Raw genomic sequence first — 14,019 nt, 5'->3', positions numbered from 1 at the left:
ATCAAAAAGTGGCAATATCTGTATAAAAATATTGAAACAAAGAATGACTGTAGATGTACTGTGTATGAAAGTACACATCCCTCAGTGCAAAGTCTTGCAGTAAACCCAACACATCCAAACAAGCTTAGTTATTGACTTGCGCTTTAACTTAAAAGTGGTTTGTTCTGATTTTCCAAATGATGGAAACTACCTCTTGATGTAGGTGGTGGTCCAGGAGGTTTAGATGTTCGCCTCTGCATGCTGGTGTGCTCCATCTGAGAAGAACAGCAAAAAAACTGGTGCTACTTATGTTATTTTCACCGCACAGAAGACGTTGTTCCTAAACAACCTGAGACATTTTGTTCCTATTTCAGTTTTATTTTATTCATACAAATAACATAATCACTATGAAACTCAGCTGTATACTGCATTCATATATCTGATAGGTTGATCACTAATATTTTTGTTATTTTTTCTTTTTTTTTCTTCCATTCAACCTTTATTTAGACAGATAAATCACACTGAGCCTCGAAGACTCATTTACAAGTGAGATCTGTTTAGACAGACAAAAAAGTAGTGAAACTGAACACATGTAGGAATTGGAAGCAAAAAAAATTCTTATCAAACTCGTTCTTCTTGGCTGAGAAGAAAGACCCTGATAATGAAAAAAACACCCCACACATGCAAGCACATGGTGACGTAGACATTCCGTGGAGGGAAGACACCAAGGACGGTGAGAGTGTCCAAGGACGCTCCCGGAGGCACTTTAGGAGTTCGGATAAGGATGGAATAATCAGCCAGTTCCCTCCGGTGAGATCTGTAAACATTCTCGAGGGATGTTTGGGAATGGCTAAGGACAACGTCAATAAAAACCAAGAGTCCTGAAATGACAGAATGTTTATTCAGCTGCTTCCCTCAGGTTGATCAGTGGACTTCCTCGATGGGAGGGAGGGGGGCAGAGCATCAGATTACAGAGCCTCCAGGCGAATTGAGATAAGGTGGCCTGCAAGGCCAGCCGAGAGAGACAAATTCAGATTTTAAAAAAAGTATGTTTTGAAGTCAGGCAGAACTTTACTGAATTTTTATCTGCCTTGAATCTTTGGTGGTCTCACATAGATTCCAAAAGTTTCCAAAATTAAGTGGACACACCACTGATCTGTGCCTGAGAATATTCCCCGAGATTTGATCCATACTTCCAAGTCCTAGGAGCCGCATATGGCCTGCAATTCTCACATATCGATTCAATTTGCGATCCAGTTCTCTAAGTAATAGAGTCTGGGTGCATGAGACACGGAGCAACCCTTAATATAGGCGGCAGCCTGACCAGGCCAGATTAGCTGTGGCCATCTTCTTTATATGTTGATAAACCAGGAACCAGACAATTCCAAAAAGAGAGAAACCTGTGATCATAAATCCAACTATATGCAACTTTGGCGTCCTCGGTCGACAGCAGAGATAAACATATCACATTCCACCTCCAGAGACATATCCATCTGCATGCGTGTTGTCTGGGCAGTTCAGCTCACCTGAAGCTTGTCTCAAAAATTTAGTCCATTGCGTTGAGAGATCAACTGACCAGATCCACAAAATTACCATTCGGAGGATATGTAAAGAGAGGCTCAGAAGCAGTTTCACAGACAGGACAGAGCAGCAAAGCGAAGCGAAGGAAGGAGAGGAGGGGAAAAGTGTCCGCCCTTGGCAAGAGCAAGTGGAGAAGATGCTTACATGTTAAAATGATGACAACATGGACAGACATTTAAGGCAGCAACCATCTTGAATTTGGACTGGCATCCCAATTTTTAAAAGGCACCTTTCTTACGACAAGATGTAGCCAAACACCGTCTGCACCACATTTATTTTTCAAGTTATCATGCTCACAAGATGCATAGACAGATGGACGGATGAGGAGGGTTTCCAATTTCCCCTATTTGCTCTGTGACTGGGAACAAAAAAGGCCTTCACATACAGCTTAGCTTCAATTCAATTCAATTACGCTTTTTGCTGTATAAAAAATGTAATCAAGAAAAGCAGCTAGAATCTTCCTGTCAGTGTTATTAACAAGAGTCCCACATATGGCACATTATATGTCCATCAGCAAACTACCAGTATTATAAAGAAGTACATCAATCTATATCAATGACCCGGACAAGCAAAGACCTTGTGTAACCTGTGACTTTGATTTGTGACCATGACATTGAAGTTGGGGGGGAGGGGGGGGGGATGCAACACTCCGTCTAGTGATGACATGTATGTGCAATCTTTAAGTTATGTTGAGTTTACAGATGGATGGAGACTATACCATAATACAGCTGCCTTTGACAGGCATATAAAAATATAATAGGCTCCAGGATGTTAGTGGCTTTAGCTGAAAATGACCTTCCTTGTAAAAACAACAACAACAAAAAAACTTTTACTCCATGCTTGTATACTGTAGCATGCTACCCCTCTGCTGACAACTGTTTCGTTTTGTTTTGTGCTTTTTCAGGTGAATTTGGTCTGTCTTAGTATTTTAATTGGCTGAGACTGTTGGAAATTAGTTGGCGACTCTGAAATTGCAGGAATTTTTTTTTTTGTTGCAGTCTCACTAAATTCTGAGGTTTGCAACCAAGTGACCAGAGAGCCGCATGATACGCATTTTTTTTTTAATCACAGTCATTTGTTTTTGTTCACGTCTACCCACATTCCACCTACCTAGGATTGCTTTGTTCTAACCTTGGCAGCTGCCCACATGTTTTTAATTTCATTTACTGGAGTACACTTTAGAAATGAAGATCGGTAGATCTGGACTAGTTTTTATTAAAAAAATTCTTTAATCGTTTTAGACCTAGACATTCACCTCTGATGTTTTTGGTCAGAAAAGAGCTACCATACAGGTGTCAAAATATAGCTCTAGCTCTCTTAAGATGGAGAGATCTGAAGACTCCTTCATGAATGCCATACACCAACTAGACAAACCCCATGACAAACTAACTTTAGAGAAACCAGTGTAGAAGAGGCAGGAACCTTGACTTACCTGTGAGACTTTCCCCCAATGCCATCTCATGCTGCTAAACTAATCTTACCCAACACTGCTCTAATTTTTCCAGTTTTTTTGACTATGCATACATTATGTTCTTTTTCACAATCTTTACACTTCCCTCAAAAAAATTCTGAATGAACAAAGTTTGAAATGTTAGTTATAGTGTCAAATCGAAACGTGAAAAGCCCCACAAAATATTCAAGACTAGACTGGCAACACATACACAAAGAACTTCAGGACAAGAATGAATTATTTTTTAACCAGTTTGCTCCTGGTCATAACACGGTACGTTAACATTTCAGATTACTGGTCATCATCAGAGCATACTTAATGTTTACCTGATTCTCCAGAGCTTTAAGCCTGTGGTCAAAATCTCTGATTTTAGCCAAGTGTTTAAGAACGCTATCCAATCTGAAAAAAGTAAGAGACCTTTTGTCTTCATCACCTCATTAAGATTTTATGATTATCATTATCACAAGACAAAAGCAATATATTATTCCTGGTACTGTGGTACAACATTGAGAGCTCACTTGTCAGACATCTGTTTGAGTTTCTCAGTGTCACTGCTTTTCTGGATTTTGTTTTGAGCAGTCAGGAAGTCCTCTTTCTGGATGGTTTCCCACGTCATTAATGTGTTCGCTTCTTTCCCGCTCAACTGCAAGACTAATTAAAAAGACTTGTCAGTATTGATGTGCAGTTCTTTGGTGTTCGTTGAACAACACAAAACATAACACTAGAACTGGGAACAAAAAGGACAGGGAGATGGTGAGCATCAAGTCTATTCTGTTAGTTACTTGTAGTACTTGGGGGGAGCCAGTAAGCAGCCAACAAGAAGACTTGATCATTATATACAGTATAACTTTACAATTACATTTGAAATAAACCTCTAGTCCAAATACTAACCAAAGTGGTGGACCTTGACAGAGGGAACCTTGCGGATGATCCTCTTGATAAATAAGTTGATGTGAGAGAGGATGATGAAGGGAGGAGCCAGTGAGGGCCTGGAGTGATACTGGACAATGAGGTTGTAGCGCTGGAACTTCCAGTAGATGTCACTGTTAGCCTGCACTTCAGTGAAGGTGTAGCTAGTGGACACAAAGATCATTACATCTAAAGAACTGAGTCATTAAATATAAGAACACTGCTCAGCTGACCCACCTACCTAAACATGGCAATGAGCAGGTTGATGAGTAGGATGTTCGTAACCAGAAGATAAATAACCAACAGAATGATCACAAGCCAGTTGTTGTTCAGAGACCTGCATGGCTCTGCACCCTCCTCAATCAACGTTATATTGTCTGTGCAGGTTACAGCCCACTCCTTTCCAACTACATTAAAAAAAGACAGGACATTAAATACAAAAAGGATGGAGGAGTTTCAGTAAATTTCCAAAAAACCTCCCAGAATTCCTTGTGAACTGGAAAATTTAAGAAAATATCCAACCAAAGTTTTATAAAAATTAATTACCTAATTTTTAAATTGATATGCATATGTCACAACCATTTTGGATCAAACAACTTTTAGAGCACAATGGATTTTGAGCATTTTTAGAGCTCTCCTTGTTGTAAACCTTTTTTTTTTTTAAATTTATGTACACAACTCTGAACAGAAGTATGTTAGACTGGTACAAGACATGTATGAGGACAGCAGGACAGTGGTGAAATGTGCTGTAGGAGTGACGGATAGCTTCAAGGTGGAGGTGGGAGTGCATCAAGGATCAGCTCTGAGCCCCTTCTTGTTTGCTCTGGTGATGGACCGACTAACAGATGAGGTCAGGCAGGAATCCCTATTGACTATGATGTTTGCAAATAACATTGTGATGAGAATTTTGAACAAAAATATTGACAATGTATGTTTTTTTTTCTTATATTCACATAAAAACAAAATATAAAAAAATTGCAAATAAAACAAAAACCATTAAAACGTCAAATTTTATGCACAGAAAAGATAAAATTCAATTCCCACAACTCTGTACAAAACTATTTGCATGTTATTTGATCATTTTCGTGGTTTCTTGTTCATTTTCACTGCATAAGATAACCTCACTGTCATCAGAACCACTCTGCCAATAGGACCATGCTGCTGTAGATTTATTTCTTTTTCACTTTTGGCGCCTTGTTTCTATATTTTTGTTGCATGCTTTGAATAAATCCCAGTTTATGTTAGTTTGGTTTATGTTAGTGCTCGCATTAAGCGTGTAAATTATAGCTGAGCAGAACCTATGAGAATCGTGCTGCAGTTGTTCGGTGTATTGTTTTGCACCATTAGTGACTGGCATATATCTTAGATCTTTTAGCGTACCATTTGGTGTTTGTTTGGCATATATCATTAAGTTGTATTTCATAAGAGAACTAAAATTTAGAACTAAACGTTTTACATGTTATCATTTATATCTTCCCCTTTATCATTCATCATTTTAATCCAATTTATGTTAAAGTATATTTTCCATTTAATGTAAAATCCTTAAGAGCCAACCTTCAGTAATTTAAATTCCAGGTTTATTGTTATAAATCCCATTAATTCACCATGGGAAATTTCTGTTCATGAGAATTCTTGGGAGTTTGCAACCCTAAATACAAGTACCCGTAACTTGCTTTTACGCCTACAGTATTTATATAAACATTAATATGTTAACCTTTAATTTGCAGTATTGAATGTTTAAAAAAAAATGAAAATACAGGCTGCAAAATAACCCTCTTACCATCTACCTCATCCACAAAATTCTCTCCAAAGATGTGTAAGTAAGGTCTGTAGAGAACTCTGCGCAGGATGCGACTGAAGTTTGAGTCATAGGAGTAAAGCAAACCCTGGTTGGCTACTCCATATGCCACAATCCATACTCCCAGGAAGAAGAGGAAGAAGAAGACATCCTTCATCTGGACAGCAGAATTAGTCAAGTTGTTATTACAGTGTAAACATCAAGTATAGTTAGCAATAAGTTAGTTTTTTGACAACATTACTCACCATTTTGCCAATAATGATAATTTTTGGACCCAGCCGTTTGTGAATGATAAAAATGTGAATCAGGCGAAGAGTGAAGATCATGTAGTCCACACACAGGACATCCCGTCCAATCTCATGTGAACTCTTAAACATCCTAAAATACAAGCAAAATTTCTGCAAACGTGCATTTGGTTGTTCAATCACAAATCAAATTTTGAAACAATTGTTTTATATAAAATAGTAATTTCACTTGTTACTTAATACAGAATTTCTAATCATTAGCACTTAATACACAAGCACAGATCTACATTTATTCTTATAGTCATTTTTTGGCTTTAATTGTTTATTTATTTATTTTGTATTTTGAAATGCACTGTTTTAAAGAGGATGAAGTGATCTGATAGGATAAAAAGGAAACTGTTTACATCACTGCTGAAAACCCTTGATTGTATTTAATGCCCGTACCTGCAGACTGATCCAATAATGAACAGCATTATGGCAGTGAGGTACCATTTATTCCACATATCCTGAATGTAGACTCTGAGCCTTTGATGCCAAGGTAATAAACCGAAGAAAAAAGTCTTTGAAAAGAAAATGTATAGTCAAACTCTTGAACAGAAAAATAAATATGTCATAACATAACCAAAAGATAGTCAAAAGTGATGTATGAAAATGTACTCTTGAGATAAAATGATCCAGAAAACAGTGAAAATAATTGAGGCTGGTGGAAGAGCCCTGTTTCTCAATGACCCACTCAACACGTATAAACGATTCTCCATCTGCTCCACTGTAATGTATATGATATACCCGCTGCTTTCAGCTATTAGTTTTGTCAGCTTAGCAGGGACCAGAGTAATGTGACTATTGGCTGTGCAAGTATACATCACAGTATACCACCATCTTCAACTTTGACTACAGCACAGCTCTGCTCCAAGCTTATAGCAACTCTGAGCTTTGCTTAGAGTAATGCAAAACCGTTTTTTGCATATGCCATAATACCTGAGAAGGCTTTAAAGTGCAACACAAATTTTATTGCTTTTGGTCTGAAAGCCCCTTCAGCATGTGCAGGAGATAAATATATAAATGTAATTAAACTGTTATCTGGGCTGGGCATGTTTGTTTGATAACTGTATATAACTTTTGTTTATTAATGTACCTTTTTTAGACACAAAAAAGTAAGCGATAAATCCACGAATTAAGATGTTAGACGTGCCTGTCTCATTTCCTCACACACAATGGTGAACACCCAGAAGTACAGCATGCACTCTGTGATGGCTGGACCAGAGGGCGGTGGTGGCTTGAAGTCCAGCAACAGCACGTACGCAAAAAATCCGAGGAACAGAAAGTACATCAGGACGTTTCCCAAAAAAGCAGTGACAGGTGCAAACCAGAACTGACGCCAGCGTGACACTATGAACGGACGTTGTGGTGGTCTGTAGGGTTCAGGTATGCCTGCGTTAAAAAGGAGACCAGATGCTGAAACACAATATTGATGTCAGCATTTATGTTTTTCAGTGCCGACCTCTGAAACATTACTCACCTTTGATGGTAGCAGTCAGAGTAGTGGTAACTTCTGGTGAATCAACATCACTGGTGCAACAAGAGATTTTTAGTGAATTAGCACATTTAAAGATGCAAATATTTTAATCAATGTATCTCGTTACTTAAATCACATCCTCCAAGCTAAAAATACAGAGAAACCAAACCGCAGACTACAAATGACGTGCTTGATGTCAGCGAAAGAGAAGACGGTTGTCCCATAATGAATGTTAGATGGTCTGTCTTCGTTATGATTCTCCTCCTCTTGTTGCTGTTTGTATTGCTCCCTTTGTCACAAAACGTTCAACAGAATTTAAGGAAAATGTTCTAACACATTTGAAAAGTCAATGTTGTACATTGTCCTGTAAGTTTTACCTGAAGGAGATGAGGTTGGTGTAGCAAATGAAAGGGCAGAAGAAAGTGAGCAGAAGTTTCCACACCTCTGTGTTCCTCTCCATGTCACCCCACCAGATTTGGGACAACAGGGACTGGGGGAAAATAATTTCAGATGACCAACAATTACAAGTGGAATTGATTTAAAACAAACGACAACTTTCACAGGGTTTGTCAATTTTAGGAAAGATGGTACACTGTACATAAGATACACAGAAAAACATTTAAGCTGTTCTATAAAGTGATCAAATGAAAACTGAGTATTTGATCCACAAAAAGACAAAAAGCAAACTTTTTTTGAGAAAAATATACAAATATTGATTTAGAGAATATCTTTACAACTGTTAATCATGCAAGTGAACCCTGCTTTAGATTAATGGACAAATAGTCTAGAAGCAAACCTCACACCATAATTATCTCACATTGTAAACAGCGAAGGCAGATGATGTTTTCGCCCATGTCTGTGTTTGAGTGTCTGTCTGTTAGTAAAATATCTCAAGAAACACTGGTCAAATTTTTAATGAAACATGACCAGACCACCACAACATCCGTGCATAGTGTCACACTGGCATCAGTTCTGGTTTGCACCTGGCACTGCGTTTTGGGGAAACGTCTTGATGTACATTTATAAACTGATTAACTTTAGCAGTCACTCCAATTCAAGATGGCTGACACAGCTAACTAACGTAAAATAAAAGTCTAACTCCAATTTCACCAATATTGACTTAAAATTTGTTGTGATAGTAACTGAGACTGATAAGACACGTATCGAAGCGCTAACACAATGCAGTTTGTTTAACATTTGGTCATTAATCTGACACGGTTGAGTCAAGTCCTCTGTATTGATTCTTCTTTGTTGAAACGTTTCATCTTTTATCTAAAAGATTCTTCAGTCTAAAGCCCCCAGTATACTGCTGCGTACGTCCATACACAGAGGTACGCACGTACGTATGCAGAGGTACGAGCGTACCCCCCCAGGGCATGTCCGTGCAAAGCTCAAATTTTTACGACTGCATACGTGTACGCGGTGTCGCACAATAAACTGCCCAGCGACAGACTGTTTTGTATGAGACACCAATGTATTAAATTCCCCTTCTTCATCCCTGATCTGGCCTTTTCTTTTGTTTTTTTTGCCAAGAGGCAGTGATCTCTTCCGTTGATGCCATGACTGAAATGGTGAGAAATGAAGGAATTTGTCACGAGCGAATTAAACTCAGGTCTAGCATGGCTGCGGGAGGGTCTGGAGATTTCCTGGTGGGCTGGTCTGATGTGTGGGTTGTAGAGCCAGCGCTCTCTGTTTTTTTATTTTATTTTTTAGATCTTTTTATTAACAACAAATAAACACAGAACACCGCTGCGGAGGCTGCCAGCGCTCGCTTTTTTTCCGACCTGTCAACAATCCAGTAGGCGTGTCAGCAAATGACCAATCGGCGACCTCAATTTGTCCCGAAGGTAAACGCCCCTTGTCTGTGAAGCTGCTCTGCAGCTGCTCGGGATGTACTCTGGAGTATGAAGTCTGAACCCTCTGCGTACAGTACACGCGTACGTACGCGTGGACGGACATATGCGGCAGTATACTGGGGGCTTAAGGAGCTGCAACAAACTCAGTTCTATAAGCAGCACCTTCTCATAGTGGATTAACCAGTTTGCTGGTGACATCCAAAACTATTTGTTCACATGCTGCATGCAAAACGAGGACCATCAGCCTAACAATTGATCATTACTAGTGCCCTGATGGTCACTTGCTATTCACAGAGGGCTGAGTGATACTAGCAATAACAGCATTGTGAGAGGGTGATAGTTGAACACAGAGGCCTCTGCCCCTGTTTAACGATGGGCAGGTTCTCTTCACAAAGATGGCTTCCTTTACTCGTCTCTCAAACCAACATTCCTCTCTACCAAGGATGTGCACATCTTGATCCCTGAAAGAGTGACCGCTGGCCTGGAGATGAGCGTAGACCACAGAGTCCTAGCCTGATGATGTTGCTCTTCTGTGCTGGGCCATCCTTTTGGCCAGTGGATGTTTAGTTTCCCCAATGTAAGACTGATCACAGCTCTCCTGGAATTGAACAGCATACACAACATTGCTCTTTTTATGCCAGGGGACTAGATTTTGGGATGAACCAGTCTTTGTCATAATGTATTTTGGAGTTTGAAAGCCACTGAGATGTCATATTTAGAAAATAAACCTCAGTTTTCTCTCAGATGCAACAAACGAAATGACAACTGGTCTGGGTTTTTTTCCTTTTCACTTGATGGCTGGAGTTTGAATTTCTTCTCTGCTTTCAGAAAGGCCCAGTTAGAATATCTGCATTGCTCCAGGATCTGTCTTGTGTGGTATTTCTCCTTCTCCCTGGCTTATGAGTTAGTGGGGACGCTGTCCACTCTGTGGTACAGAGTCCTGATGACACCTAACTTGTGCTGCAACGAGTGATGGGAGTCAAACCACAAGTATTCATCTGTGTGAATGGGTTTGCGGTACACATAAGTTTGCACATATCAGATATATCACCAGAGACTGAGACATCACAATCCAAGAAAGTCAACCTGCCATCTTTTACATCTTCTTGTCCATCCATCTATCCAATATCTTTACCCGCTTCTTCCTTTGTGGGTCACGGGGGTCACTGGTACTTATGTGCACCTATCACTGTGTGAGAGTAGGTACACCCAGGACAGGTCTCCAGTCCATCACAGGAATACATAGAGACAAACGAAACAAACAACCATTCACTCTCTCACTCACACCTAGGAACAATTTAGAGTTACCAATCAGCCTAACATGCATGTTTTTGATCTGTGGGAGGAAACCGGAATACTCAGAGAAAACCCATGTATGCACAGAGAGAACATGCAAACTCCACCCATAAGTGGAGATGGAGACACCACCCAGAGTGGTGTCCGATTTTAACCTTAAATGGACCACGTTCACTGCCTCATCAACAGGAATGCACATAAAGTGATATGACCTCAAAAGAGACCATTGTTTCATCAGCCTCCATAATGACATCCCTTACCTTATCCACAAAGTCCATGGTGTTCTGTATGTGATGTTCTGAGCTGCCAACTAAAGGGACGAGTAGAGAGAGAGATGCTAGATATTTGGAAACATTGTGACAGAGTTAATCATGGTAATGATCCGTCAACGGTACACCATGTTTGTTCATTTTGGATTAACCATACAGACTAGGCGTGGCCTCCCTTGGGTAGAGTCTGTGGAACAGAATATGGTCAATAAACTTGTCCTGCTTCAAGTTTTTCAGGCACTCTTATCAACTTCTTGTAACTACTTCCTAGATCTCTGTTCAGTGGTGCATAAGTGGTTAAGTCACTTAGGAGTGTCATAACTTTCTCATGATAGTCTTCCTGGTTCACAATCACTGTGCCATCCTTTATCTGCTGGGAGGATGATGATGTTCTTGCCCTTGCTGATTGTGGTGATTGCGTCCCTCTCCTCTCTGCTGATGTTGGAAGGTGGTGGTTTGGCATTGTTGAGGCCGGCTGAAACTTTGTTCCCTAGTTGCTCTGCATTAAATGTTGACATTTTATTGTTGTGGATGGCTGATTCTGTGGCTCTGTGGGTTTTTTCGGGTACTCTGGTCTCCTCCCACAGACCAAAAAGCATGCATGTAGCTGGTGACTCTAAATTGTCCCGAGTGTGAGTGAGTGGCTGTTTGTCTCTACGTGGCCCTGTGATGGACTTGCGATGACCTGGCCAGGGTATACCCTGCCTTTTGCACAGTGATGGCTAGATATGGGCACCAGTGACCCTGCAACCCAAAAAGGAAGAATGGATACAGACTCCAACCCCATCCACAATACAGTAGACAATCTGAAGAGCAGCTTCAGCAACAGACTACTCTAGTGCCGCTGTTCAAAAGAGCAGTACAGGAAATTGTTCCTACCAATTGAAGTTATTCAATTTATCTGCCTCCTGAAGTCATTACTGTTGAGCAGATTTATAATCTATTTTAATAATTATCTGTGTTTTTGTACTTTGTTTTACACTGTGTTGTTTTCCATGTCTTTTTATTCCTGCTGCTGTGACAATCTAATTGCTCTGCTAGAGATTAATAAAAATTGCCTAAGTAAGTAAATATAACTAGTTTTTTTTTTTCAGACAGTCATATTTACAAATATAATGTTAGCAATGGTTTGTGGAAAAGAGCACAGTGGCTCAGTTGGTAGAGCTGTTGCCTCTTAGCAAGAAGGTTGCCAGAACAAATCCTGGTCATGGGCCTTTCTGGGTGGAGTTTGCATGTTCTCTCCGTGCATGCCTGGGTTTTCTCTGGGTACTCCAGTTTCCTCCCACAGATCAAAAACATGCATGTTAGACTGACTGGTAACTCTAAAGTGAGAGAGTGAATAGTTTTTTGTCTCGCTTGTCTTTGTGTGCCTGTGATGGACTGGGGGCCTTTCTAGGTGTCCCCAGCCGCACAGTGACCGCTGGGTATGGGCACCAGTGACCCTCGCAGCCCAGAAAGGAAGAAGTGGGTAAAGATAATGGATTGATGATAAAAAATAATTTGCTTGAGTTATCTTCTTATTTAAGATATTTCGAAATTTTATATTTATAAACATAATTAGAACTTTATCAGTAGTTTCAAGATTGTCAAACCCAATCAAACAATAACAAACCTGCACTCCATCATGGCTGAAGAAAAGTCGGGCATCAGCGCTCATGCCCATCTGTAGGCATGTGGTCCCACCCCAAACAGGAGATTTCCTAATCAGCAGCTTGAAGGAGCGACTTTCATCGCTGCGATAACAAGAGCTGAAGATATCTGAGATAAATCAAAGAAACACAAACCATGGGAGTAAAACCTACAATTTTTGTTTGGTACTATATAGCTTACAAAAATGCAGTCCTTAATGACACCAGATTTAAAAAAATGTTTAAAGTGAATGTGTACCAACATCAAACACATTTTTTTTTTTTACAAGATTATAACATTGTCAGAAAACTCAAAGGTATAACTCGTGCTAATACCGAGTTTCTCTGTTTAATCCAAGTAAACCACAAGTGCTACATGTTAATGTACAGAGGGAAACAACGACCCTTAGCTGTAAATTATGACTATCTTACAGATCAGATTTTATGTAACTAAAACCAGCAAAAAGTGGGATTAATCATCAGTGGAGTTTAGGTTTATGGTCTCACCCAGTGCCAGATTTTCAAACTTCTGGGCCAATTCTTTCATGGAGAGTTTGGTTTCATTTTCATCTTCCAGTTTGGACAGTTGTCTCAGGATCTTACAACCACTTAGAGCGCTCAGCACTGACTCTCCTGCCTGAGAAAGACCACAAGAGAGATGCAGGCTTACAGAAAATCACATTGATGCATTGCATGTTTGAACTGAACAGTGAGTTTGAATAAACCATTTTAACTAAGCCCATCAGTTCACAAAATATTTATTGCTTCTACTTCTGTAAAAGTAGGTTGACGGACTGCTTTAACTCACTCTCTGGACTTTAATATGAGAAGTTTTGTGACAAGTTTATTTATTTGTTTCTTCAGTAATATCTCAGGATCGTCACTAAACATTTTAAATCAGCTGTCTCCTGTGATGAGACACTCCTAATGTCTAAATGCATATCCCCTTATCACTTGACAATAAAACTTGATTTACAAAGTCTGAGCAGCACACATTCTTGCATTCAACCTCAGAGTTTTTACCATCTCCCAGAAGAAAGTGGCCATCTCACTGCGGTTCTGTAGAACAGCCCAGATGAAAAGTGAAGCCCAGGGGGAGGAGCACCGCCTTGTTTGATACATGCGCTCTCCACGCAGCAGCTTACTTACACGCTGGGATGAATAAAAACATATTAATTAAGTTAACCATTCGGCTGTCCTTGGGTGTGCAAGTTCCATTTTGGTCCAAGGACAGCAGGTGGTTAAGGTTAAGATTGTCAGGGAAATAGAGAAAATTCATTTTTGTCTCTTTAAAAACACTAACAAAAACAAAACGAGTACCCTTGGAGCTATCCTTTGGGATGAGACATTTTGTAAGCCCAAAACGTCATAGTAGAACAGCTCACAAACATCACCCATTAATATTTCCAGGACTCCTGAAACCTGGCAAAACACAACAAAAAGCTTTGTTAAATGGCGTTTTCCTAATAATATTTCACGTAAGTAGCACAGA

At 39.8% G+C, this 14,019-nt stretch overlaps 1 protein-coding gene across 1 annotated transcript in view; it reads right to left on the bottom strand.

Annotated features, from left to right (window-relative positions):
- Positions 1–143: 143 nt before the first annotated feature.
- Positions 144–14,019, bottom strand: part of LOC119423970 (transient receptor potential cation channel subfamily M member 4) — a 33,708-nt gene continuing 19,832 nt past the window's right edge. Inside the window, exons 12-26 of the mRNA XM_037691405.1 lie at positions 13,848–13,949; positions 13,551–13,679; positions 13,035–13,164; positions 12,512–12,657; positions 7,856–7,968; positions 7,658–7,767; positions 7,155–7,417; positions 6,407–6,522; positions 5,963–6,095; positions 5,700–5,874; positions 4,161–4,326; positions 3,902–4,083; positions 3,529–3,661; positions 3,337–3,409; positions 144–254 (exon numbers count right to left, since the gene is read on the bottom strand). Of these exons, the coding sequence (XP_037547333.1) occupies positions 144–254; positions 3,337–3,409; positions 3,529–3,661; positions 3,902–4,083; positions 4,161–4,326; positions 5,700–5,874; positions 5,963–6,095; positions 6,407–6,522; positions 7,155–7,417; positions 7,658–7,767; positions 7,856–7,968; positions 12,512–12,657; positions 13,035–13,164; positions 13,551–13,679; positions 13,848–13,949 (2,082 nt within the window). The remainder of the gene's footprint in view (positions 255–3,336; positions 3,410–3,528; positions 3,662–3,901; positions 4,084–4,160; positions 4,327–5,699; positions 5,875–5,962; positions 6,096–6,406; positions 6,523–7,154; positions 7,418–7,657; positions 7,768–7,855; positions 7,969–12,511; positions 12,658–13,034; positions 13,165–13,550; positions 13,680–13,847; positions 13,950–14,019) is intronic.

Source organism: Nematolebias whitei, chromosome 17 (assembly GCF_014905685.2).
Source record: "Nematolebias whitei isolate Nwh7 chromosome 17, NemWhi1, whole genome shotgun sequence".
Lineage (NCBI taxonomy): Eukaryota > Metazoa > Chordata > Actinopteri > Cyprinodontiformes > Rivulidae > Nematolebias > Nematolebias whitei.
This window is presented reverse-complemented; position numbering and strand designations above follow the sequence as displayed.